We start from the raw sequence: 26,740 nt of genomic DNA on the forward strand, positions 1-26,740 counted from the left end.
GCAATACATCTCCAAGCCCTACCTACCATCGCCCCATATTTTATATATTGGGTTATCTCCGAATCCGAGCCCTACCCACCACGTATCCCCCCATTTTTTTGTGAGAGAAATGACAGACCAATGTATATGACATCGAAATGTTTCAAATGTTGGGCTAATGATTAGTTAAAATAAGAGATTATATTCTTTTTTTTTTTTTTTTAACAAATGATATCATGTACATTAAGAGATCATGCTCTTTCTATATTTTTGCTAATGCATTTTTGCTCACTCCTTTCTAAGTTCGCCCTCTTAAATTAAGTTTGGATTCCCTTCAAGTAAATTATGATGTGATCGAAATATAAATAACATTTACAACATAAATAATCATATGAGAAGTATAGTACAACATAGTACGTTTGTGAAAAAAAGTAAGTGGGATTAAATTATATGGAAAATAATTTTTGTAGACATTTTTCTTATTCTATACGCTTCTTTATTTAATTCTATTCTAGACCAGAACAACAAACCAAAATTATGTTAGAAAGAAAAATAGTATGCAGATATTACCTTCTAAATATAATTAGCCCGTGATTAAATCATAAACTAAACGAGCCTAAACCAATTATCCCACCAAAATTCAAAAGGACCGCCTTAATCGGAAAGCCAAATTAATATAAAATTGATTAATTACAACACCCAAATGAAATCGTCCAGTCCTCTTTCTCTCCTGTCACAAAACCTAAAACCCTCCCTTATTATTTTTCCCTCTTTTCAAAACACCAAAAACCCCTCTCTGTTTCTATCTCCCCTCCAACATTTTCTCTTTGTTTTGAAATTTTCCTTTCGTCGGAGCTGCTTCTCTTCTTATAGATCCCTATCTTAGATATATGGACAAGCATCAAGGCGACCAAGATCGGATCGTCTCCACTGGTATCTCTTGTTTTTTCCAGTTTTTGTTTTTTGGGCGGAAATGTTTGATGTTCTGTGTCTACTTTTGTTTGGTTGTTTGTTGATATTCAGTAAGAATTTCTGGGTCGGTGTTATTTTCTGTCATTCACGTTGATTTTGGTATTTTCCAGATTAGTTTGATTTAATGAGAATTCTTTGTTGGTTGATTTAATGAGAATTCTTTGTTGGTCCGCTGCCAAGTATAGTTTGCGGAATGCTTATATTTCAGGTCACTATTCTCGAAAAATTTATGGTGTTTCCTGTGTTTTGGTTGAATGCTTGATCCCCAAACCCTAAGATAGGGTTGTTTTGTTCCATGGTGATGTTTTTGTTGTTTCTGTGCTTCTATTGTTCATCTGTTATACTGAACATCTGCAATTCCGGGTGCAGGAGAGAGACCTGTTAAGTCAGATATCTTGAAAGAGCAGGTAGTTGGTTGTATATTCATTAAGAATGTTGTATCTGTTTATTTATTCCTATGTATTCAAAGGCTTGGGTAGCTGTATTTTATTGATTTTGTAATTTATATTCAGCCACTTTTGCCCGAAGATGAAAGAATAGTTTCAGCGAATCCTTCTCCAGCTGCAGTCATCATAGGGCCTTCAGGTGATGTTACACAACAACCCAAGTCTTCAGATGTTAGTGGAGCACGAAGCACCCCCCATCTGCTTAATTTGTATTCATCTCATGAACGGAACATTTATGGTGGTTAGTTTGTTCAACTTTTTCTGCTGTCTTTGCTTTAGGAACATCAGGATCAGCTAAATAGTAGTGGTTTGACGTTAGCTATAATCTGATTCCCATAAACCCTCAAGTGTTGTGACAGACATTGCACTTGCACGTTGATCAAATTCTGAACTTTTGTTTCTTTCTCCAGGAGTTCATGATGTAGTGGTTTGATGTTAGCTGTAGTTTGATTCATGTGAATTCTTAGTGTTGCTTCTTTCTCTGTGGGATTTCATGAACTATGTTTTAAATGTCATGATTCTTTTTGGTGTTCCCCATAAGAAATAAAAGCTCTTGGTAATAATGACAATGTTCTGCCACTCTTCTCATAGCATATAATTAAAGTTGTAAGGATTCAGATTTCAAAGTTCCGTCTGTTTTCAGATTATGGCAATAACACTGGTACTTGGGATGGATATTCTCCATATAATGCTGATGGAATGCATGTTTTATCACCAGTGAGTATACCTTCACTTGTGCAATTCTTCTGAATCTCTGATTTCCTTTTGAGCCAAACTTACCTGTGGTTTATTTTTCTGTTGTCTTTTCAGGTCATCTACAATGATAATCCCTCTCTTCTGTTTCACTCTGGTTATGGCTTCAATCCCGAAATTGCATATGGACAGTATTCACCGGTCGCTACTCCTTTGCCTTCTGTAATGGTAGATGGCCAACTTTATTCTACACAACAGGTCCCTTTCTCTCCATCTTACTACGCCCAGCCATCTGAGTTGATGACATCAGAAAGTAGTAGCACTAGCACTGACAACATGGGCTATGGGCCAGGATCAGGTTACATGGTAAATTATGGATCATTTAGTGGAGATCTGTCCGGACATCTTGGTTCTAGTCCTTTAGCATCGGCAACAATTTATTCTCCACCAACGGGCATTTTTGGGTCATACGAACACAATGCTGGGCAGGTTTGTTTTCTTTTTAACTTCATTATATTAATTCCTTGATAAAGAGTTGTTCGTAGACTGGAAGAACTGCTATAGTGCTACTAGTACTGTTGTTAGAAATAAAAAAACACATACAACTTTGGTCATACTTATATGTTAAGTATAGGAGGCATGCTTTTATGTTATGGTCAGCACCATAGTTATAATTCCCATGTGCTTGGTGATCAGAATACTACTTTTGTATTTATAAAAGGCATATAGTATCATTGCACCCACACTGGTGGTACATATTTACATGTTCTTGGTGTAATTCAAGATTTCAGAGATATGGCACGTTAATTAGATTACATTCTTTTAGTCTTGTTTTTCCCCTTCTCTTTTGGGGTGGGAATTTTGGTAGTTTTTTGTCATCCTTGGATATCATTTGGACTCTTTCTTCCTAGAAATATGGTAGAGGTTGAAACACGTTGTGGTACGAAAAAAGATTATGTGTCAAAGGGTCATTGCAATTGGTGTATGACTGTTTTTGATAGGGTCTTAGTTACTCATACTACTAGTCGGATAAGACAGTGCTGCCCTTCCATGAGTCAATTCTTGAATATTTGAAATGCTAACCATACTTGGGGGTCATTCCTACTATCATCTCTTTGAAGGCTCATAAGATTTGGCATATTATCTCTAATTGTATCTCAGTTTGGGTTTTATAACTAAAATGAAATCTATGGACTCTGTTGATTATTTTTTGTTTACTCTAATGTTTATGCATATCAAGTGTTGAATTTCCTTTTTAAACTTGAACCATTGCCATGCCAACTTGATGCACTTTTTATGGGGATGACTAAGAGATGATCTATGATTTACTTTCAGATTTCTCATCAACAGAGACCAATGCATGGATATGGATTGGTTTCAAGTTCCTTTGGTGGACGCTATCCTCCTGGTAGTTCTTATCAGAGCTCAAACTCTGGTGGTGCTTCATATTCATTTGGTAATGACCAGAACCGACCAAATGTTGACAAGGCCAGAAGAAGAGAGAGGGACTGGGATTCAGTTTCCACTTATAATAATTCACATGATATCTTCAATGACCGCAATCACGGACCAAGGGCTTCGAAGATGAAGGGAAAGAGTACTTCCGACCAGAGTTCTTCATCTAGTGTTAGGAAAATGGATCTATCTGCTTCTGGAATTAACCTTGATTCATTGAACCGGCTAGATTTTGTCACAGAATATGAGGATGCAAAATTCTTTATCATTAAGTCTTTCAGTGAGGACAATGTTCACAAAAGTATTAAATACAATGTTTGGGCTAGCACGCCTCATGGAAACAAGAAACTTGATGCTGCTTATCATGAGGCAAAGAAAAAAGGCAGCTGTGCAGTCTTCCTATTCTTTTCGGTATGCTTCTTTGATAACTTTTAGAATCTGTCCCTATCTTCCTACCTGTTTGAGCAACAGGGCTGAGGGGGTCCTAGTTGAAAGTGGGTGGGTATATGATTGGTATCGGCGTCACAAAGGATTAGGTAGAGTGATTGGGTGTTGGTGCCTATAAGATCCAGGTGATAACTAAAAGTTTTAAGTGGCAATCTCTCTTTGAGATTCATTCAGTAATATAAACCATGCAAATTTCCGTATATGTCATTCCTTGGACCTAACAACTGTTTGCTAAAATGCTTTTGTGGTTTCAAGTGGTCATTTTTCTCTGTTCACCTTTTTTCTTTTAGGTGTAGTCAACTAAACCTGCTACAGAATATTGTTATGTATTCCTACTAGACGAAGGGAATAAACTGACTTTCATGTTCTTTTCTGTAGAAACACTATAGGTGCTTACAAGAAATTTGTTGCTTGTGATAAAGTTATTCTATATTTGTTGGTGATATGATCTAAACTATATGCTCTTTAGTTTTGGAATTTCTCTTAGATTTTGTTGGTTACAACTCACTACAGGTTAATGCTAGCGGACAGTTTTGTGGAGTAGCGGAAATGGTGGGACCTGTAGATTTTGAGAAGGATGCTGATTACTGGCAGCAAGATAGGTGGAGTGGGCAATTTCCGGTTCAGTGGCATATTGTAAAGGATGTTCCTAACATTCGGTTCCGTCACATTCTACTTGAAAATAATGATAATAAGCCTGTCACGCACAGTCGAGATTGTCAGGAGGTAGCATATCTTTCTCCATCTTTGTCACTTTCATTAAAATTCCATTTTCATTTACAAACAAAAAAAGTTTAGATTTGGTGTTCAATTATGCATGGTCAATAATTATTTGGGTTTTGCGGCCACTATGACCCTAGAGAAGCCCTAGGATACCGGATTTGTGATTTGTGATTTTCAACTATGCATGGTCGTTTATTATTTTATTTGTGATTTTAAGATTAGATCACTAGACTGGAATTTTGTATACTTCATGTTCATTCTTAAAGCATGATGTATTGGATGACGTTTTCTTGAGTTTTATTTAGGAGTTGCCTTGTCCTCTCAAAACCTTTCAAGTGGGTGAGCCATGTTGGGTTTGTCTTGTCCAAATAATAAACATGCCAAGTTTGAATTGGCGTTGAGAAGGCTTATTTGAACCCATTTAGAATCTAGATGTAATTGAACACCCTTAGGTCTTAACTAATGGGTCAACCATAAAAAATCACTTCCCAAACTATTCTTTGTTTATCCATTATTTCTCTATGGGTTAGATGTGGTCTAAAATCTCTCTTGTATGAAGTGATCGAAACATTAATCTTGTGTGTAGACAGTTCACATGTATTGCATTCAATCTATTTCCTTTTACCTTGTTGTCTTAGTTTAAGTTTGGCTCTTATGTTGCTTTCAAATAAAAAAAAGTTTGGTTCTTATGCGGATTCAGAGCTTACATCTGACTTACATTTTATTTCTTGATGGTGAAACATTCTTAGGTGAATCTCAAACAAGGTATTGAGCTGTTGAAAATTTTCAATGATTTTGATGCACGAACATCTATTATAGATGATTTTGAATTTTATGATGAGCGGGAAAAATCCTTGAAGGAAAGGAAAGTTAAACAAGAAGCTAGTTCAACTACAGATGCTTCTGATTCAGTTGCCGTTGATTCTGTTAATGAAATTTCCAATAGTTTTGATCAAGCCCTGGAGTTGAAAGGAAGTAGTAGCAAAGTAGTAGCAGAAACTGAACATGACATTAGCTCAAAAACAGATGCTGCGTCAGTTATACTTGAACATGTTTCCTCCGTGGACCAAATATCTGATAACTTATCTCAAGTATTGCGGTTGGAAGAGGGTGACAAAGAATTAGCTCTGTCATCTGAAAGTAGTAAAGGTGTAGACGACAGCAAGTCAATTGACAGGAAGGCAACAGTAGTATCAACTACTAGTGCTTAGGCATTTTAGGCATGCATGCGGCGACAACAGTGTACTTTTGTGATGTTTAAGAGTAGTTCACTCGCTGGCAAAGTATGAGGTGGTAATTTTGTCATCTCAAGCAGTCAGGATGCAAGCTGACTCCGTTTTTAACCTTTTTATCTTTTCCAGAGAAATTATGCGGTACTCCGAGTGGGCATGCCTGGCAGGAAGGCTGTTTGATTTTGTATTTGAAGCTCATTTTGTGTTTCTCCTCGTTGTAGGGTTAGAATTAGGTTGTTGGTTTTGGCGATGTGGTGAATGCAATGCAGGTTGTATCCGTATACCATTGTCCGCCTGTCCGTCTGAGATGCTTTTTAGTGGTTGTAATTTTAGGGTTGTCTTACTGGTTTTCTGCTGGCGGCTCGACTGGGTAACGGAGGAAGAAGAATTTGTCGTGTTACCCCTCCATTTGGATTTGGGATTGGGAGGTTGATCAATCGATAAAAGAATGAATGAATTCAGAAAATGCATTTACTGTTACACAAGATTTCTTTTTTCATTATCTGACCCATGTGTGGAGAATGCTTAAAACAAACCGTGTGGGATTTAATGGTTTGGTCTTTGGTGATCTGGTAACATACTGAACATGTTTGATAATATGCAGCAACAATTATGCACGAACTCATGCAAAGAAGACCAACACCATGGGTTACATCTGTTTCCTGCCGAGCAAACCATACTCCAAACAAATTCATGCAAAAAACATTATTTGCCCAAATGGGATTTCCAAGCCACTCGCTCAGTCGTACCAACTAGACTCGAGCAAAATGACTCCTGGGTCCCACCACGAAGACAAATTGAAGAAATTAGAATCCAACTAGGTGTACTCAAGAAGAACAACTTACATAACACCGATATCTACCGTCATGTGGCGTCCTATGCTAATAAAATAAAGACGTGGACAAAAACTTCTTACACGTCTTTATTTCATTGGGACAGAATGCCACCGTGAGTTCTCCCAAGTGGATACTCAAAACTCACCAAATCAGTAGCAAATGAACAGTTCTCAAACGGGTTAGTTAAACATGGAGAAAATGTGGAAACCTCCAAAATCTATATCAGCATCTGATTACAAAAATTACATCCATAAAATGTGTGAATACAAAAGCCATTCTATTCTTCTGGTTACAGCCAAACAAACAAGGAACCTCTGCCTCCTGTATAATATATTGATTCATTCTACCCCTATACTATTATACATACGTACGTACACGAGTAGACAAGCAACCGATACAAACAACACTCTCGGTGATATTCGACCAAATACTGGCTCTGTTTCTTTTAGTTACAACATCAAAACCACAGCCGAGAAAAGGTCAAGGAGAACGAACACAAGTTAATACACTATTGATTCTTCAGGGAACTCCCCCACAGCTCAAACTATTAATGTATTTGGACACTCAAGAAACTAGACGCTGAAACTTCCAATATTCGAGCAGCACCGTGACTTCTCAAAACCAGACAGCCATGTAATAAGGCTGTGCAGAACAACAAAAGAGGACCAAACTTGCTTGTACAATCTGTAATTCAAGACTGATTAACGTAAAGGACGGGGACCAGCCCAGCCATTTTTCCATCCCTCCCAGGGCGTTTCTTCTTCACCTGTAATGAGTGAAAATGCACATTAGCAACAGCCATGAATACAATATCTTGCCTCACCAGCAAGCCAACATCCCTTCAAAGAGTAACTAGGGAGAAAAATTGCTCCATTGAAAATGTGATGAAGCAAATTGTTTTTTTTGTTTTTTTAATTTTTGTCTGGGACAGAAAAGAGTGATTTACTTGCTTCCCAGATATAGGAGTACAGAAACACAAAAACGAATTTTCCTGTTTCTTTTTGTCTTTATTTTATCCTATTCTCTCTGTACACTTACATAAAACCAGCCATCCACTTCGTACTCTATTACAACCTCTTCTCCTGCTGTTAAATTTAGCTGCATGGACAGAAAACTCATGTCAATCACCTCCATATTTCCTTTGAAACTGCTCAAAATGTCTTACTGAAAAGACGGCAATAGTAGATGCATCAAAAACAAGAAACTTAATCCAGTAAACTTATGTATCATTTCACACAATGCTTGCTGTAACGTTAGGAATGACACACCCTTAGGTCATAAAACACAACTTTAAGGCCAAGACTAAATCACTACGAGTTCACTTACCTCATCATCTCCACCAGCAGTGAAGTCATAAAGTGCCGTTCCATTTTGAGGATTTCCAGAAGAAGTACGTTCGTCATCTTCAGATCCAAAACTCTGGGATCCACGCCCAGCCAACGGATTCTCAAATGACTCGTATCTTTGTGTGGCAGGTGATGAGTATGGCGGAGGCTCTTCTCTAATCTGGAAAGAAATAGGAGAATTACAATTCTGACAGAATCATAAGGGGAAAAAATAGCTAGAAGAGAGGCCACGAGCACTAACTGGAGATCCTAAACCCTCACTGAATGAGGGACCCCCTGTAGACGGATTGCTAAATCTGCTCCCTCCAGACCTCTCCTGTTACAAATGATTAATTCAACAAAAAACTAAATCCGAAATACTAGGAGATATAGAGTATGTTTAAGTACAAATATATAATCACCCAGTAATTTTCTGGACATCAATCAGGCAATATGTTAGTTTGGGTGAAGAACATATTTGAACTTAGTTCTTATAAATCAGAATTGTCAATCAACCCTTTGCGAGACACACTATGTCAGAGAATGACCCTAATCACTAATCCTCAGTTTTGATTTTTCAGACAAAAAGTACAAATTTAGAACTCAGGTGCTTCTTTTGTTTTGTTCTTGAAAAATCAAAAGCACATTTTTGTACAGATTATAACATTATACAACTGATCAAATGTTCATGTACACATTTTAACCACATATCTAGGATTGCTTACATGCCTCACATCTAGACAATATTTAAATCAATTCTTCATGAGCTCCAATTACTATTTCATACTATGTGCACAAGCTGTGGTCCATCATACTCCACCAAAACACCGCAAACTAATAAATTTTAGTAGAATTTGAAAAAATTGTCAAGCAAAAGAAATTTTACAAATTAAAAAAGCTAATTGGTCCAGACTCTGCCTAATCCATTTCTCTCCCCCTCCTCCATTAGTTTCCAAGAAAAAAAGAACTGTCTATCAGATTAGGTCACCAAGAATATCAAGAATTGCTCAAACACAGTTTATGAGGCAGAGGGGTAATTGTGAAAAGTGAATAATTCCATATTACACTCCCCCAGCCTGATTCAAAAATTAAATCTTAAAGACAAAGGCTACACTTCCATGGAGTCAGGATTGTAACAATTTCATGGTATGTATATAGTCAGTACCAACAAAAAAACAGAACGACAAATTTAGCATAAATTTACTAATGACCCTTCTTAGCATATGGTGATTACTGCAAGATCACTTAAAGTATCTTGCCACCCTTTTATTTGCCCAGTTTTTATTGTTTAAAACTTAAGAACTAGGCACTTCATTAAAGTTCTAGAGCCTAAAAAACCAATCCCAGTACAATTGTCCTAGAACCTTGGCAAATGCAAACAAAGAAGTAGAAGTTTATAAAAGAAACCAAAATAAAACTTTAACTTGACCAATGCATCTCATACCGGTCGTGAACTGAAAAGTGAAGGGTAGTTCATTCCACCAAAGTGAGATGATATCGAAGTTTCAACTGATCCTGTTGATTCTGGGGAAGATGTCCCAGATGACCTCGCATCATCCTCCTACATGTCAAAAGAATAATCAGCAACAACCTCCTCATTCTATACATGAAAACTCCACCTCTATTACATTTCATGCAATGCCATCTGAGGAACGTTATGTAAAACACATACCTCCAGCTCTGAACTCTCTAAAAGGGTCTTTGCCCACAAATCATCATAACTAACTGAAGGCCTCGAGATTATGTTTTCTTCATCAACATCAGGAGCATCAGTTCCAGCACCAGCAAGAAATTCATTAACCTAACAGGAAGTAGAAGTGAAATGATCATCCATTCAAAATGGATCAAGTTATAGTTATACTGTAAGCCAACGGTGCATGCAAGTTAAATACAAAATTAATGATAATTGGGCCCAAATTCCTATTTTCTATATGAAGAGCTTGAATCAATACTTAAAAGCTTTGAAAAATATCATTTAGCTGACGAATACACATGGACCGTACTACAGGAAAAGGGATACCCTTACAAAGCTTAGACAGGGATGCCCAGAAAAGCTAGGAATAAAATTACGTGCCACAATGAAGCCAACTCTTCTTTCTATCATCAAAGATTTTTTTATTCCTTTCCACCACAACACCCAAATAGAGGTCAATACAGCACAGTAGCAGTTCTAAATTCCTTCCCTAAGAAAAACCATTCCGCAAGAACTGGAAGTACCCACTCCAAACAAGAAGTCAGAAGTAACAAACCATACATTTCGGAAGTGAAGAAGAAATGTAAAAGAAGAATATACAGTTGGAAGATTCATCGACACGACTGCACAGACGCACCACTGAAGAGATTATGAAGCTTAGGACCTTTCTCTTTCGAGCCATATCACAGGTATTGATTTTACCATCAAACAGATAAGCAAGAAATTGAAATTTTAGTAGGCACCCAAAACTTTCAATTTACTTTGTAGAGAACAAAGGTGGGAAAGTTTGGATTAGCAATTAACCAAAGAGAACAAAGATGGGAAAGTTTGGATTAGCAATTAACCAAAAAGACATACAAGAAAATGCCTCATGTCGCTGAATAATTAAAGTCTTAAGAAAATGCCTCATGTCACTGAATAATCAAAGTCTCAAGTCTTTGAGCTAGATAAAGACATCAAATCATAAAATTTTACAAATTCCCTCTCTTAAATTCCAGCTGAAAGCTAGATAATAAGATACAACATGGGAAGGATCTTTTTTGAGTTTTGAAAGGCGCTAGGCACTAGTCGGGCGACGGGCAGGGGCCTAACGCCTAGGTGTCTAGGCGGTTTTTTTTTTAATTTTAATTATAGGCTTTTTAGACAAAATGGTCCCTAAGATTTGCATAACTCCTCACTTTGGTCCCTGAGATTTGAAATCAATAGAATTGGTCACTGAGTTTGTCCACCATCAATCATTTTGGTCATTCCGTGAAAAATCTCCATTAAATAAGAATAAAATGATCAAAATACCCTTAGTTTTTGTCAAATCATTTTGGCCTATTGTTTATTAAATTGAGGGTACATTTGTCATTTTGGTCCTTCTTTAACATAATTTTGCACGGAAAGACCAAAATGATGGATGATAGACAATCTCAGAGACCACTTCTATTGATTTCAAATCTCAGGAACCAAAGTGACGTGTTATGCAAATATCATGGACCATTTTGGCTAAAAAGTCTTTCTTATATCACAATCACATATAAATAAATGTCTACTTATACTTAAAAAAATACATAATTGTATTGGGATACATAAATTGCAAAATAGAATTACATATGGATTATGAAGTATTAGAATATATTGAAAACATGGGGCACAAGCATATAATGAGAGTTCATCCAAGTATTCAACAAGTCTCTTACTATTAACTAAAAAACAAAGTGCAAAATAATATTTTCTGTCTAAGTGAGAGTTGCAACCTAGGCAGGCGTCTAAGCGGGGCGGTGGCCCGCCACCTAGTGCCTAGGCAGGCCTAGGCAACGCTAGGCGGGGATTTTAAGAACAAATAATCTAGAGACCTCCCAAATCTAAATTATATAAATACTGGTAGTTTCAAATTCAGCGTGTGTAAAGCGGCATAAGAGTAAAATGCCAATAAATGTCCCACTTTCATTACGACCAATGCACTTAAAAAACAATTTCACCGTGATAGTATTTTAAAGACAAACCAAATATTTAACTTTAATGTTAAAGCAATTAAATCTATTACCCTGCTCATTGCCGGTGCATTGTTTCCTAGCAGTCCGTCATCACCAAGGTTAGCTGCCCAAGCATTTACAAGGTCATCATCAAGCACATCAGGTTCTTCAGCTGTTGGTTTGGAATCATACATAAGATCAGAAATCCCGGTAGCAACCGCTGGATCACTTAAACCAGCTGACGCACTAATATTGTGCCGCGTGCGGTAGATGTCAATCAGTTTTGCACTGTCATAAGATTGCAAACGGGAATTAAATAAGAAATAAGGGTAGAAATAAGGTGAAACCATATGGACAAGTAATCACACTCATATATATATGAATCCTCTCATAAAATTTTAGATCAAACAATTATTGAGTCATTAACACAAAGAAATGATTTGTGCATAGAAAATAGTTGTAAATTACCCTCACTCTTGAATAATGCTTACACTCCTTAGAATGCTTAGTCAAGGATCATACTAAAATTTTCTTCTATATTCACCTCATAAGTATATGGATAACTAGTTTCTTAGTTACTTAACTATATAAATAATATCCTAATTGTATCATGCTAAATATTTTATTTAAGATTAAAAGGTTTCACAACGGAAATTTTTTGCATGAATACATTTTTTTCTGATGCTTCCACCAATTTCTTCAAAACTTGGACTACAAATATTTCCACCAACATCGACAACAACCTTGGTTAATTGGCATGCCAGTTTTGCATGAGAAGAAAGGGCATGGGAGTAATGGGAAGAACAAAAGCTCAATAAAGGGTCTACTTGCTGCAAAATTGTGCCAAAAATGATATTGGATGTTTTAAAAGTTAACCAAAATTGTGCATAATGAAACAAAGAAACGAGACAGAAAAGAGAAAACTCAAGTGAACCACGTTTCATGTTTGAGTAAAGCACTGATCCAAAAGGCAGACATTATTCTTGTGGGAATTTTCTAAATGAACTAGACAATTGCATCTCCAATTTTGGAACCAAACTTTATGTATAAAAAAAGAAGACTTCTTACTCCTCTTATTCTTTCAAATACAACACAAAATAATCATCAAAGCACAGTAAGTGACTCTGTACCTCACGGGCCCCAAAGGCAGATACTTTGCTCTAGGAACATAACAAAACAGTGAAACAAGATCAAGCAACCTTTCATGAGTTTCATATAATTTCTTAAGTTCTTCATCTGTCCACTCCTTATTGGCATTGTCATGGTTGCGTATTTCCCTGATTGCGCAACAACAAACTAATGTGAATACTAAAAAATTGAAACATGTGAGGAAGAAATTTCTTTTATCACTTTTCTTTTCTTTGGGTAAATTTTGTATCACTTACTTAATCAAATCATCTTGTGCTCTATACATCTCATCAAGAATGTTTATCATGGGACTAATTAAAACTCCAAGACCTGTGCCACTAGCTCCTTGATCTTCCCCATTACTGAGATGCATCTCAGAAAATTGGGACTGAACTCCCCCCTGTGCTAACGTGTGCAAAAGTTCATAAATCTGTAGCCTAAACGGCTCACCAGACCTTATTGCCATAGTTGTAAGAGCTTGAGCAGCAATAATTCGAACCTGAAGAACCCAACAGGACCAACAATATATAAGAATCAAACAAGCAGCTGGTGAGTTCACATGTTAACAAATTTGTTTGTACACAACTACTAATGTGAAAGAAGTTCAAAAATATTGTAGCATTAAGAAACAAGATCCCACAGAAAACTGTTTTACTCCTGTATCCATAACAATGTTTTAACTACCATTCCCATCGTTCCAATGCTTTCGAAATCATCCCTCAACAGATCATTACAATCCTTAACTGTGATTGCCAGACCCATGCTAGCAAGGGCAGGTTGACCAAAATTTGTATTTAATTCACCCTCTTATCATTCTAAAATAGAGCCAATAACAAAAGACAAATGGTTGACACTGAGTTGGAGGTTAATACCTCCCAGCTGCCGCTGAATGCGCACCTCTGAAGCCTAGTCAATGCACCAGCAAGAGTAGGATTACGAGAACTGGCAGCAGCAACCATTTTATCTGCATCTAACATCATCAATGCAGTACCAGGAGGGGTTGCAGATTCCCAAGCATATTCAGAAGCAGCATAGTTTGCATTTTCTCCAAGAAACCATACCTAACAATACAATTACTCAGCAATAAAGAGAAAAGGAAATAACAAAGAACCAACTGGTTAAACAAATGCTTACTGCTGCTTGTACTAATCTCTGTAATGCGAGAGCTGACTTTGGATCGGACGCAGATACCATATCTACCGATGTGAGGCCCAACATCGACCCAGGTTGTGGTGGTGGTAAATCAAGAACTATGGTAACCGCTTCTAATGCAGTGTGTTTCCCATCCGGACCAGCTCCAACAAGACAGGTCTGAAATTGCAAATGGTCCATAGTAACAATCAATCAAAACAATCACATATACAAGATGTCAATGACCTAATAAACAGTGCTTCCACTGAAGATTTCAGTATAAGCAAGTTGTTAAAGGAAAGGGATACCAAGGATAACGAATGTAAAATGGAGACAGTCTTTTAACTCTTCAAGAGGTAGAAGAGGGTACTAAATCCAAAAGATTGACTGAAAACAGAGAAACAGAACTGGGATAGAGAAAAAGTACAAGACCCAGCAAAGTATAAAATACAGAAAAATAAAGGGAGAGGGAAAGAATAACATTCAGGTTTACAATATGAACATAAACAAGATTCAGTTCCACTTCACTTCTTTCTTGAGAAGAAACATTTTTCGGCACAAACTCTGATGTTACAAGCAGTGGACAAGAGTCCAGTCTTAAGTACAAAAAACAAGCACCAGAGCATGCCAACCATTCTCACTACCTAAACACCTAACCAACTGCCTTTCAATCCAACAAAACAGATTAAAGATTTACACAGCTAAAAGCACGTCACACAGATGCCCAGTTCCAGTTCATGGACCCCATCTATTTTTTCATAAGAAAATAACAAAGAACACTAGCTATAACCCATTTAATAATAATGGGCCCTGGCTATTAATAACTAACTCCGCCACATGCTACCTTGCACTGCAATATCATTGCTACGGTGGTTACCAGGTTACCAGACTAAATCATTAAGAAAGGAAAATAGAAAGAAAATCCTCACTTAACAAGTCTGTAACTGTAAAAATGGACTGAATGGTATGCCTCTCACTTAGGTTCAATTTTTTTGGGATGAAACACAAACTTTATTAAGAACAATCTGCACAAAGAGTGGGGTTGCACCAGAAGTCCATTTTAATATTTAAAGTATCTGTTAAACTACCTAAAAGAAAAACCTCGAAACAAAGAAGAAAAAAACAGAGTATTCCAAGTTCTTAACTGAAATTAGCACACAGCTGACTTCCAATCCCACTAGATATGTTAGAGAAAGAAAGGTCCTTATATTCTGATGTAACCGCTTACTTGAATAATCCAACTCAGTTTACCTCTCTACACAACTCCATCACAAATTTAAGGCTAATAGACAATGCAGGGGGCATATAATCTGCAATTTCCCTGAAGGAGTCATTTATTAAAAGAAAAAAAGAAGGTACCCACCATATCATCATACACCACTCAAGCCCATAAAAGTAAAAACAAACATGAAAATAAAAAAGTACGAAATATAACTGACTGACTAGTCACATATGCAAGCAATGGACAAACATACGGAACCATAGACTTTACAATAAGGAATGCAAGATAAGGACAAGAAATACAGAATTACATTTTAGAAAGATAAGAACTACATATAGTGAGGTTTAAAGGAATTTACCTTCCACAGTAGCTGTAATACATCAGCATCAATCTTGCCTGGAACTTTAGTTGCAAAGATCCTTGCGATTTCAAGAAGAGTTACAGCCATATCTGGAGTTGCCTAAGAAAACAAATTAAGAACTTATTTAGACTTGATAACTGGCATGCACAACACTAAAGAAATTAAACAAAACCCTAATGTGGATCTTTGCCCATTATCGATTCTACTGCCAGTAAGATTAATTGGACATGGTATGGTTAACCCCCCTTCCCAACATCCCATCCTACTACTAGTGCTCCATACTTTTATTTTCAAAGTTGAGTAAAACAAAATATAGTCTAAAATGCAAAATCCGACAGATAAATTTGATGATTTCGTGGTCATGTATGGACTTGATGTTCTTCTGATCTACTTTGATTTCAGGTTTTGTTCTCTTTGATTTTTTCTTGATTAAAATTAACACATCAAAATGATATTCTTAACACAGCCTCGTACCTTTTTCAATAAATTTTCCAAAAACTAACATGCATTTTCTTTATTTTGTAGAAAAGATGCAACTTTTTAAGTGGTCCGCCCCAACTCTCCCAACCAAGGGTCCAGTTCTCATCATCAAAAGAACAAGATATGGTAATGTACAACCAAAAACATTACTATTAAAACAAAAGTTTTTACTCTTTAGACGCAAACTACCATGATAAGCAGCGGGAAACAAGATGGAAGTAAGTTAAAATATGCAGGCGTATATACGTTAAAATCAGATTTTGGCCATATACCTTTCCTCCTTTTATTGTCTGATTGAGGAGCAGCAGTTGGCTAGAATTGGGTAAGAATTATCTTTACTGTTTTGATTTATATATATGTACATTGTTTCTCCTACACATATCGACTTCCAAACAAATGCCATTTACAATCAAATACTTTATTGTCAACTACATACCTTAAAACGAGCGTGCAAAGTGAGTAAAATGTCATTCAATAGAGTAGCTGGCCAAGATGGATCAGAAAGCTCTGATGCAATAATAGATTCTAGTTGATCAAACGAATCATGGGGGCTTTGCATCCAGATCAGCGCCTTAATTACCATTGCCCGAACATAAACACACTCACACGCCACAGTTGTCCTCACAACTTCCATCAACGAAGCTAACAAACTAGCAATTGTATCCTTTCCACCTACTCCAGCAGATAAAGAAGTTCTGCGAACACCTATGTGAAAAGAAAAAGAAAAAGAACAGTGAAATAACTTCTACGGGTTTCTTCTCCTTTAAAAAGAAAACATTAACAGGTTTCAGGACATCGCATTCATTGGATTTGCTTCTTTTTTTTTTTTTTTTTCTTTGAGCATTTGTATTGGTAATCAACAAGATAAATATATAATATTTAACTTGCTGTTTGTTCCTCAACAACCACAGCAAAGAGACAACATAATTTTATAAGTTCTCCACTGCCTCTGTACATTTGTTCAATAAAGAAAAAGTCCAACACCAGAAAGTCTTACTAGTCACTCCAAAAAGAACCCACACCTTAGTTTTCCATTAATGATAATTTCAGCTCAAATGTATTGCAACAAAAATGAAATATTTCCAGTGACTAAAATAAAGCTGCAAAATCAACACCACATACATATCTCAAAAGACCATTCATTTTTTGTGCTGCCAAGAATTAATAAAGATGCTATGGAAGACATGAAGCAGCAACTAAAAGGTTGAAGGATTCTTGTCAAAAATAAAATGTAAAAAGAATTACTTTCAGGATGTGAAGTTTCATTACTATCCGAATCCTGTGAATCGAGAGTCTCGGAAAATGTATTAACATGCACCGTTTCATCTATATCCTGTATGCCTACAGAAAATGCAGCAGCCCGACTTTTCCCCATCTCCTGCACAACTCTTGCTGCAGCATGGAGTACTGGCCTAGAGAAACTGCGGAAAGAACTCTCCAACCTGAAAAGACCAGATGGATTAAAACAATCTCATTTGAAAACCTGAGAAACCAGACTCCTGTATATGAAAATCTGCTTCGAAAACAACCTTAATTTTCAGCTCATTTTGATATCAAAATGAACGAGACAGACAGAGATAAAAAAATCCTTAAACCTTCTCATTACAAGTTTAATAAGTGGTTGTGGACGCCTTGTCTTCTGAGATTTATCTTTAGAGGAATCTTTTACGGAAGGTGCTTCTGGCAACTTGAGAATTTCCCTAGTTAATCGGTACCATCCAGCAGCTCGCTCTTCGGAACTACATTATGGAAGGGTAAGCTAAAAAATTTATATATAAACAAATGTAAGAAAACTGATATCCAAGTAAATGAGTAGGTGGGTAGAGCTCTAGTTATACAACCACCTACCATCCACTATAACTATGAAGTAACAAAATATAAAAGGAAGGTATAAACACCTCTCTGCGTTATCGTGTTTTCCTAATATGCATAAGATTGCCTCAAAACAGACTCTTTCACTGGGATCCAGGAGAAGTTGATAAAGCACAGAATTGAACTGAGATCTAATATCAGGCCTCTCTGTAGACGTAACATTAAAAAAAAAAAAAAAAAAAAACATATAGCATAAATCATACAACTTGTCAGGAAACAAATGCATCAAATAGAGAAAAAAAAAATGAAGAATCATCACATAGAGTTACCATCCAAAGCTCGAGCTCTAGAAATTGTATAGCACAACCTCGCTAGAGCAACTCTAGCAAGAACATCATGCAAATGGAGGACATCCTGCAAAGCCCCTGATATATAGAAACAAGCAAGACGCCACAAAATGCAGTAAGAGAAATGATTTAGCATATTAAGATAACAAACTAACATTATAATTTGACTTCGTAGACAAAAAAGCTATCCGATTGGCATTAAACCAGATATGTCCAGAAACCATTTTATTCACAAAATTCATAGTAAACAGTAAAACATATAGAAGAGGAGAGGGGGTTTCTTCAAGGCTCGAGAGAGGGGTTCATTCGAATAGAATAAGTCTTATTTTTCTTTCATTTTCATAGTAAAACAGAATAAAAATAAGGTGCCAAACATAAATATCAGATATCTAATCACTTATATTAAGTATTAACTCCGCTCTAGTTGCTAGGACTGACCCTGGCTCAAACTATAAGCATTGTCTTTTGCCATGACAATAATTAGACACACACACACCGTCTCAAACTAAAAGCATTTCCTTTTTCCATGATAATAGTTAGACACACACAGACACACGAGTCAACAAATCAGATGGAATATTTAAGTGCAAACCCTGTACTCTGAACTAGGAATAAAGCCAAGATTTTTAAAACGTTTTGCTCTCAATTTTGGCATCAAACTAGAAATGTTAAAACTAAACTTTTTTAAATATCATACATGCCACTTTGAACAGCAAACTCTTCATTAATAAAACAGTAAGAGAATAAGACAACAAAATTAGAAGGAATACCTCCAGGCTCTGCATGTTTCCCTGCATAAAGGTATTAATTTGCAAAGCATTAGAAGCATAAACACTACCAATGGTTAGTTATATAATTACACTGTAATCACAAGTAAAGACAAAGCTTTGAAAGGTTAAACTTTTCAATAACCTAAGCCCATTGCAACTGCATAAGGATCTTTTGTAGATAGCTCAGACAGAATTTCCAAGGCATGCCTTACAGCAACAGGATCAGCAAAGGAAACCCTGAAGTGAAACACAAATTTTTTTACTTAGAGAACCAATTTCATAACACAGGCACAATTTCTAAAGATACCCCAGTAATCATGAAGTAGGTAACAAAATCAAATCAATGTTGCCAGTTTAAGGATAAGTAAAACAGATTCAAAGCATAAAAAGGACATGAGAAAAACAGAAACTGAAAATATAAAGATAAATCGTTCGATCGTAACAAAGTTCTCCAACTCAAACTCATGGATTGTGAAAATACCTATATGACAACAAAAATTCCCGACAACATGGATATGTTCCACGTGGAGTTTATAAGAAAATTGATTTAGAAAAATATTCCCAAGAAAAACTTTAAGCAATAAAAATTAACCAAGATATTGAACGAAAACATACCCTTGAACAGCACGATATAGAAATGCTGGGTTTCCTGGATCCAACGGAAGTCTTCTCAAAGAACTTAGGGCGCCATATTGCAAGTTACTCCGGATGATGAACTGAAGTGGAAAACAAAAATTATTTTAGCTTAAATGCAACAAGTAATCAGCTTAGTTTTGGAGAAACTCATTGACTACCAACTAAGGAACAAGAAAAATGCAGGTGCATAATTGAAGCATTTTTTAGAATTATAGTGGGGATGAACAGATCTCTTGGAGAAAAGTTAGGATCTGTGCATCCTCGTGGGCTCCTCTGTCTCCAGCCAATCAAGTTATATAGCCTTAATAGATTAGGGAGCTGCTGTAGGTTAGTTTTTACATAACCACTTACCCAATAAGGCTTTGCTATATTTCTTCTTGTAGCTTCTTAGTCAAATAATTTCAAAGTAACTCCACTTAGTTTGATTCACTCTAATTTGTAGGAGGGCGGGGGGGGCTTGGGGGGGGTGGGGGGTGGGGTGGGTTGGGGTTGGATATTTCGAGTGGTTCTTGAGAATTTTTGCCTAGGTTTTTTGCTTAATTGTTTGGACTTCTCATCTGTTTTGTGTATCTGCTTATTTTCTCAATGCAGTCTTTTAGCAATGACGTGTGAAGTGTGTACACAATTTTCGATAATTTCATAAGAAACAACGCTAACACCACCAAGTAGGGAAATCAACAAACAAATACAACTAGAAGCCTGCCAGCAGAAAATAAAAAATAAAAATTGACTAGATGTGATTTACCTCCTTATCGCCACCTTTAGTCCCAAATACACCTTTCTTGCGTTTTTGTGGGCCATCAGCAACCTAGTATTTAATATCCATATAAAACAGGCATTACAATTTGAAACTTAAAAGCATTATAGAGCCGTCAAATAAGAAGAATATCATCATGAAATCAGAAAAAAAAGGGTGTTACACAAAATCTTGATAAATATTCTCTACAGAAAAATTTTACATATCTACCAAACAATACTTTATTATTATTCTTAAAAGTTAAATCTTATCCAAGGCCATTTCAATCTGCGAGATATCAACCTATATATTGCAACATTAAACGCTGCGGGTAGCATTCATGAACAAACTGTTCACAATGAACAAAAAGACAAGCCCTTTCAATTTTCTTTTGAAATACAAATCCACCAGTCAAACCATATATGATGGTCAGCCTCACAACCACATTTTGATATTGGAATTTCCTGAATGCATAAACACAGGCAAAAGTAATAGTCATCATCACAACAGAGCTTCATAAACTTGGAGTTCCCTCTTATATATGATCCTTTTTTTCGGCTTTATTTGGTTGGATGGTCAATTTTTGTAGATACTAAATCACTCTTCTTTACCAAAAAGAACAACATTCCACAGACAATTCAGACATCAGCCTATGGTAAGAAACATTCGAGTTTATATAAGAGACCCAAATGCATACCTTATCAAGAATGCCAAAGACAATTTCGTACAATTTGGACAATATTTCTGAATTGGTTGAAGGAGCATATGTAAGGGCCTTCAAAGCTTGCAGTCTTCGTGCATGAACTTCAACAAAAAAAATAGTTTACATTAATAAACAGAGCCTATTGACCAAAAAAATAAACAGAGCCTATATTGACACTTTAGAGATATTGGCAATTACTTTTCCCTTTTTAAGAATGTATTACTTTTTCCCACCTTTTTAAAGAAAACGATACATGAAGAGATATTGGCAATTACTTTTTCCCTTTTCAAGAATCTATTACCGAATTCTCTCCCTTATGTCAGAGCTCATAATTAAAAATTAAAAATACACAGAGAAATCAAGATTGACTACTCAAAAGTATAAACTTTTTTAAACCATAACCCACACAATTAATGTACCAAAAGTAAAGAAACTTTCAAATTCATATGTCAAACCCACTATCTACAATGTGAGAACACCGACACTGGCCTCACATTTTCAAAATTAAGATAGAATTGGAGTTTCGGTCCCTGAATTTTAAGCCAATTGGAGCTTTGGTCCCAAAACTGAAAATCCATGACCATTGGTCCCTAAACTTGTCAAAACGAGGAGCATTGGTCCTTTTCGTCAACCCCGTTAATTATTCTGTGCAAATTAACTGATTCGAGGGGCAAATAAGGAAAATAAACCACCTGCTCCACCACAACAACATCAGATCTGATCCCAATTAACACCTCAAACCCCCACACCCAGCAATTTTTTTTCCACCAAAAAAATGTCTTTATTGGAGGTAGCTTGGTTGGCTTTTCCATTGTAGAGAAAGCCATATACAGGTGGAGTTAAGAATGTCCTCAGTAGGGAGTGGAGGAGGACTGCAAATTAGACTTTGGCTTCAAATAATCGGCTGCACTTCCTTATTTTCCCTTATATCAGCCTCATGTGACATGCAATGGAATATGTAACGGAGTTGAAGAAAAGGACCATTGCTCCATGTTCTAACAAGTTCAGGGACCAATGGTCATTGATTTTTAGTTCAGGGACCAAAGCTCCAATTGGGTTAAAGTTCAAGGATCATTGCTCCAATTTCCTCCAAAATTAAAGTAAAATCAATTAACCTCTCAAAACCTTAATTACCAAAAAGTGCCAGCCACCAGAAAAAGCTGTCATTCCCACCATTCTCAAATGATGACTATACTAAGACTAATAAAGAACAGTAAGAAGTCTAAAGGTTAGTTAAGACAAGTTAAATTAAACAAAGCACCATACTCTAAATTAAATATATAAGGCTTCATTTGAATGACATTATTTGCATACTTATTTCAAACCCATACACATTCACTAACTTCTGTACCTATAGTTTAATAAAGTTTCTTTCTTTAATAAAATACAATAACAGGCCTACTTCAAGTTAACCCCTCAGAATTTTTACTTTGGTCAACCTAGTACATTTCACATCTGTTTCAAATGCTGTATACAGACTTCAAATAGATGTAGTGTGCCCTTAGTATGCTGGAACATGGACCTTTGTGCAGTGAGTTCTTTTACAAGAAAACATACAACTCTAAACTACTCCAAAAATGGGGCAACCATGACATGCAGTGTTAAAAAGAAGCTCAAAGCATTAGAGCATGTCTAGTGGAAAGGACAAGGGCCAGGGTGACCTCTCAAAATGTCATTATTCATGAAATATAGCCCTCTCAAAGAAAAAAAAAATTTGTTCTGATGGTGTGAGAGGCTAGGGGCTAAAAATGTTCAATGGCTAGTTTTCATTGGCTACCAATTTCTTCCTAAGTTGACCCTTCAAGAGCCTTGAGCAAGAGCAAGGGCTAGACTAGCCCCTTGAAGAGCCCTGGGGCTGAAAATTGAGTTTTGTCATTTGGGGCTAAATAATACTTTTTCCTTCTAGTTTGCATGCATTAGATATGCTCTTATTAAACAAGAATGGTGTAAGAAATAACTCTACATTCTGGATCAGCATTTGAAGCCTCTGTTGTTAGCTGATTTACTATTCTTGGTACAACATCAGCTCTAGTCACCCCTCCACCAGCATCAATGTCAGCTAGCGCATCCCAGTTTGGAGTTGGGATCCCACCACCAGTGCTTACACCTTGTGCGCCATTATCTGATAAAATTCTGGCCAGGTAATAATAGACATACCGCAAAACAGTCTTATCCTCACACTGCTGATTAAGCTGCAGAAAGAACGAAGACTTATCAACAACATTTCTTGGAACCATGCAATAGATTTTTCTACACTATTAAGGATTGTTCTCAAAGAAGCTATCCAGAAAATAAAGAGACCTCAGGAGGCACTCTAGCAGACAGAATATTTTTCGAACAGAAAGGCAGGGCTCATATCAAGGCATGGTAATAAACTGTAAACTGTAAAGTCACACTTCTATCTTTCAGGAACCTCCAACCCTCTCCATCATGTTCCCTGTCTATAACTTTAGCTCTAGAAGACATATCCTCCCGGTGGCGCACAATCTCAGAAACCTTACACAACATTTAGAACTACCCCACAAACTGCCGCTCACACACGGAAACTAAGATTAAGTTCCAACATTGAGAATTCACAATGTCTGGCCAAACGAATTGATGTGCTGAGTATTTTGTGTATATAAATATGTGCTAATGGACATGATAGAGTAATCAAAACTCAAAAGAATCCCGATTGAAAATAGCATACCATATGTAGAAGGAAAGTTTTCGCAAATAGCATGTAAAAGAGAGAAACATACCATGAGAAGGGAAGGTGCGACCGAAGGGTCAACAGAATTGTACACGGCAAGCTTGGGAAAGACGTGATTCACTAACTGCTTCTGGGAGCTTTTCTATTAACAATGAACAAGGTATACAAATGAATAATCAAACATTTTTTGAAAAATTATTGAACAAGAGTCAAGTAAAAACTGAAAATATGGGAAATGGTTTACTTGATCGGATGCAGCAGCTAATTCGTGAATGCTCCTCGTCAGTTGCGCATATGAAACAGGCTGCAATTCCACATTACCCATTACTAACCAATTTGAGAACTATAAAAAGAGAGAGGGAGGGGGAAGGGGGGGGAGGGGGAAGGTGGGGTTTGGTTTTTGGGGGATTGGTTTGTACCTTCTTCTGCTTCTGCTTGTGCTTCTGGGGCATGATGCTGTTCATGTTGATGTTGGTGCGTACGGGATTCAGCGCAGCTTTAGCGGCAGATATGGTGTCGTTTTGGATCTGCATCAGCGACGCCCGCTTCGATCTTTTCTCGCCGGCTGGCTTCCCCAAAGCTGTCGGAAGACCGGAGGAGCTGCTGCTTTTCGGTGGCGAAGCCGCATAGCCAGAGGACTGAGCCGGCTGAGTCGACGCCAAAGACGACGTCGTTGTGGAGGCGGAGGCTGATACTGTGGATGGGTCCGCCGTGATCAGATCCATCAGCGTCATGCCTGACGAGTCCTGAGGAAAAAGCGCCATACGTTTTCAAATTGATAGAATCAAAATTACGAAATTATGAAGGTCTGGAAGTGAGAATGGATCTCGGGATCAGGACTTACCGCCATAGCTAAAGCTATTGCAATCGCAGACAGAGAGAGGGAGAGTGAGAGACTCAGAAGGATGGCTTCCGGTTTTAGCTTCGGCTTCAGATCTTCTGTAGCGGACAATTGCGAAAAAAATAAAAAATTGCCCACCTCTTAAGATCGCAAAAAGCCAAATATTTTAGCCTAGAAATAACTTTTTTGCTCCAATCGTTCTAGTCTAAAATTTTAGCTGGGTTATTAAAAAATGAACTTAGGCTATTTTTTTTGTTAAATTAATTAATTTTAATAAAAAATTAATATGCAAACTATCGTAAATTAATTTTATGAACATTTTAATCTAAAAAAATTTAAATTCCGATAAATATTGGGTGAAGTCCATTCTGATATCTGGGCTAAATTTTGGAGGAAATTTGGCCTTGGTTTAGCATTTAGCATCTAGCTCAAATTTTCCCCTTAGGTTGGAGTAGGTTTGGGAGGAAATTTTTTGAAGTAATTTAGCTTTTAGCCCACCATTGGAGTTCGTCTAAGCACAACTCCACCCCATGTGAATCCAAACAGTCCAATTAATCCCCTCCCTTCCCCACCCAAAACCCAGTCCACCCCTCCCAATCTACTTGGGCTACGAGGGAGCCCAGTTTGGCAACCAGGCAATTATCCACTGACCCAATATCCAGCTTTTGTTTTTTTTTTTTTTTTGCGCCAAGCGTGTAGGAAACACCGAGTGGGCGCACGTTTCTAACAGATGCAAAACGGGGGCCCTGTCTGATAGGCGCACTCAAGGGCTTCGGTAGAGGGGTGACATGGCACAATCTCTATCGCTGGATTTCCAAGAGCTAATTTTCTGGACCGTTGGATTTCCAAAGATAAAAAGAATTGAATTTGAACCCTAACAGGTATTGACATGGCACAATCTAAACCCTTTGATTTCCAGATCAACGGTCCAAGTTTAACCTTAAAAAATAGGAAAAAATCATAATTGTCACCGTTAGCCATGTGTCCAAATTTTAATCTTTTTGAAATCCAACGGTCCAAATTAATTTAGTTCATAAAAAAATGTTAAAAAATACATTCAAATAAAATAAAAAATTATAACTTTTTTTAATAAATGCCTAACTATTATCATCCACCTTACACCAAATTTAGTATTTATTTTAATAACATTTAAGCAATAATTCAATCATCAACTTCCATATCATTTAGATTACAAAATTTAATCTATAAATTTAGTCACATAATCTTACCTATAAACAAATAACAAAAATATAGAAAATGACAACCCCAACAAAGGAGCCCAACTGCACCAACTCCGACAACCTCCCTCCCAACCACCCAATTTCACGGACGACAACCCCTCCAATTTTCACCTTCATCCAAGCCTCCTCATTCGTCATTTCTCTCCCTCTTCTTTGAAAATGATTTTGTCATTTTTCTCCTTCTTACTTTGATTGTTGTGCTTGCTAAACCCAAGTGCAGGTGTCGCAAAACAGTATAAACTCGAAGTCCGAGTGTCGTATTACTTAGAGAGCATTGAAAAAGAATGCAGAATTTATCGAAACTGAAACAAGAACACTATCGAATGAGATGTAACTTATAGAAGAAAATTTCAATAATTAAAAACACTAAAACATCAGGGTTCCACCCACATATAACTATGAAATTTCACTATTTTGATTCCCTTTCATAACTCAACTGAGTTACCAACAATGAGTGCTCTCAACCGGAAAATATAACAATTAAGTTTTCCTCATATAAAACTACTTGAAAAGTTATTTTCATTGTAGATATTCAAAACAAAGCACCCATTCAATTCCTTATAGAAATAATCGCAAATAATATTTGTACCTACGGCAACAAAATATTAAGAAATTACTCTGTCGGAATTGTACCAATCTACTAATTTATTCAATTCACTAAAAACATGAATGTGAAACAAAACTATATGAAAAACATGATTAAACCTATGCATCATAACCAACATTCACTAATCTGAAAATAGTATAAATCAAAAATTTCATTGAACATCTACAATGTAAAATTGACATTGAAACTCCGAAATAGAATCAAAACAATAAAACTACATAATCGTAATATAGGTTTCTTCCCTAGCCTTAGCTAGGGAGATTAGTTCTCC

General features: G+C 36.7%; 2 protein-coding genes across 3 annotated transcripts; one reads left to right on the forward strand and one right to left on the reverse strand.

Annotated features, from left to right (window-relative positions):
- Positions 1–478: 478 nt before the first annotated feature.
- LOC137722729 (YTH domain-containing protein ECT3) lies at positions 479–6,759 on the forward strand. Of its 2 annotated transcripts, none has more exons than XM_068461804.1 (8): positions 479–912; positions 1,321–1,358; positions 1,464–1,536; positions 2,041–2,114; positions 2,208–2,579; positions 3,426–3,956; positions 4,506–4,718; positions 5,465–6,759. In XM_068461804.1, exons 1-8 carry the CDS (start codon positions 870–872, stop codon positions 5,924–5,926), a joined length of 1,806 nt encoding a protein of 601 aa, XP_068317905.1. In that variant the 5' UTR covers positions 479–869; the 3' UTR covers positions 5,927–6,759. The 2 variants fall into 2 exon arrangements, with proteins under 2 accessions (XP_068317905.1, XP_068317904.1); XM_068461803.1 differs by having other exon boundaries at positions 480–912; positions 1,464–1,638; positions 5,465–6,758.
- Positions 6,760–7,018: 259 nt separating this feature from the next.
- Positions 7,019–24,761, reverse strand: LOC137722728 (uncharacterized). Its single transcript, XM_068461802.1, has 27 exons — positions 24,625–24,761; positions 24,200–24,526; positions 24,025–24,084; positions 23,830–23,922; positions 23,052–23,280; positions 21,083–21,189; positions 20,395–20,457; positions 19,629–19,729; positions 19,156–19,250; positions 19,014–19,034; positions 18,226–18,321; positions 17,983–18,103; positions 17,680–17,823; positions 17,330–17,526; positions 16,521–16,789; positions 15,602–15,703; positions 14,025–14,201; positions 13,763–13,951; positions 13,148–13,389; positions 12,893–13,039; positions 11,834–12,050; positions 9,781–9,909; positions 9,553–9,669; positions 8,371–8,445; positions 8,110–8,289; positions 7,822–7,881; positions 7,019–7,549 (listed from the first exon to the last, which is right to left on the reverse strand). The coding sequence occupies exons 1-27, from the start codon at positions 24,628–24,630 to the stop codon at positions 7,475–7,477; spliced, it is 3,639 nt and encodes a 1,212-aa protein (XP_068317903.1). The 5' UTR covers positions 24,631–24,761; the 3' UTR covers positions 7,019–7,474.
- Between the last annotated feature and the right edge of the window lie 1,979 nt (positions 24,762–26,740).

Source organism: Pyrus communis, chromosome 17, assembly GCF_963583255.1.
Source record: "Pyrus communis chromosome 17, drPyrComm1.1, whole genome shotgun sequence".
NCBI lineage: Eukaryota > Viridiplantae > Streptophyta > Magnoliopsida > Rosales > Rosaceae > Pyrus > Pyrus communis.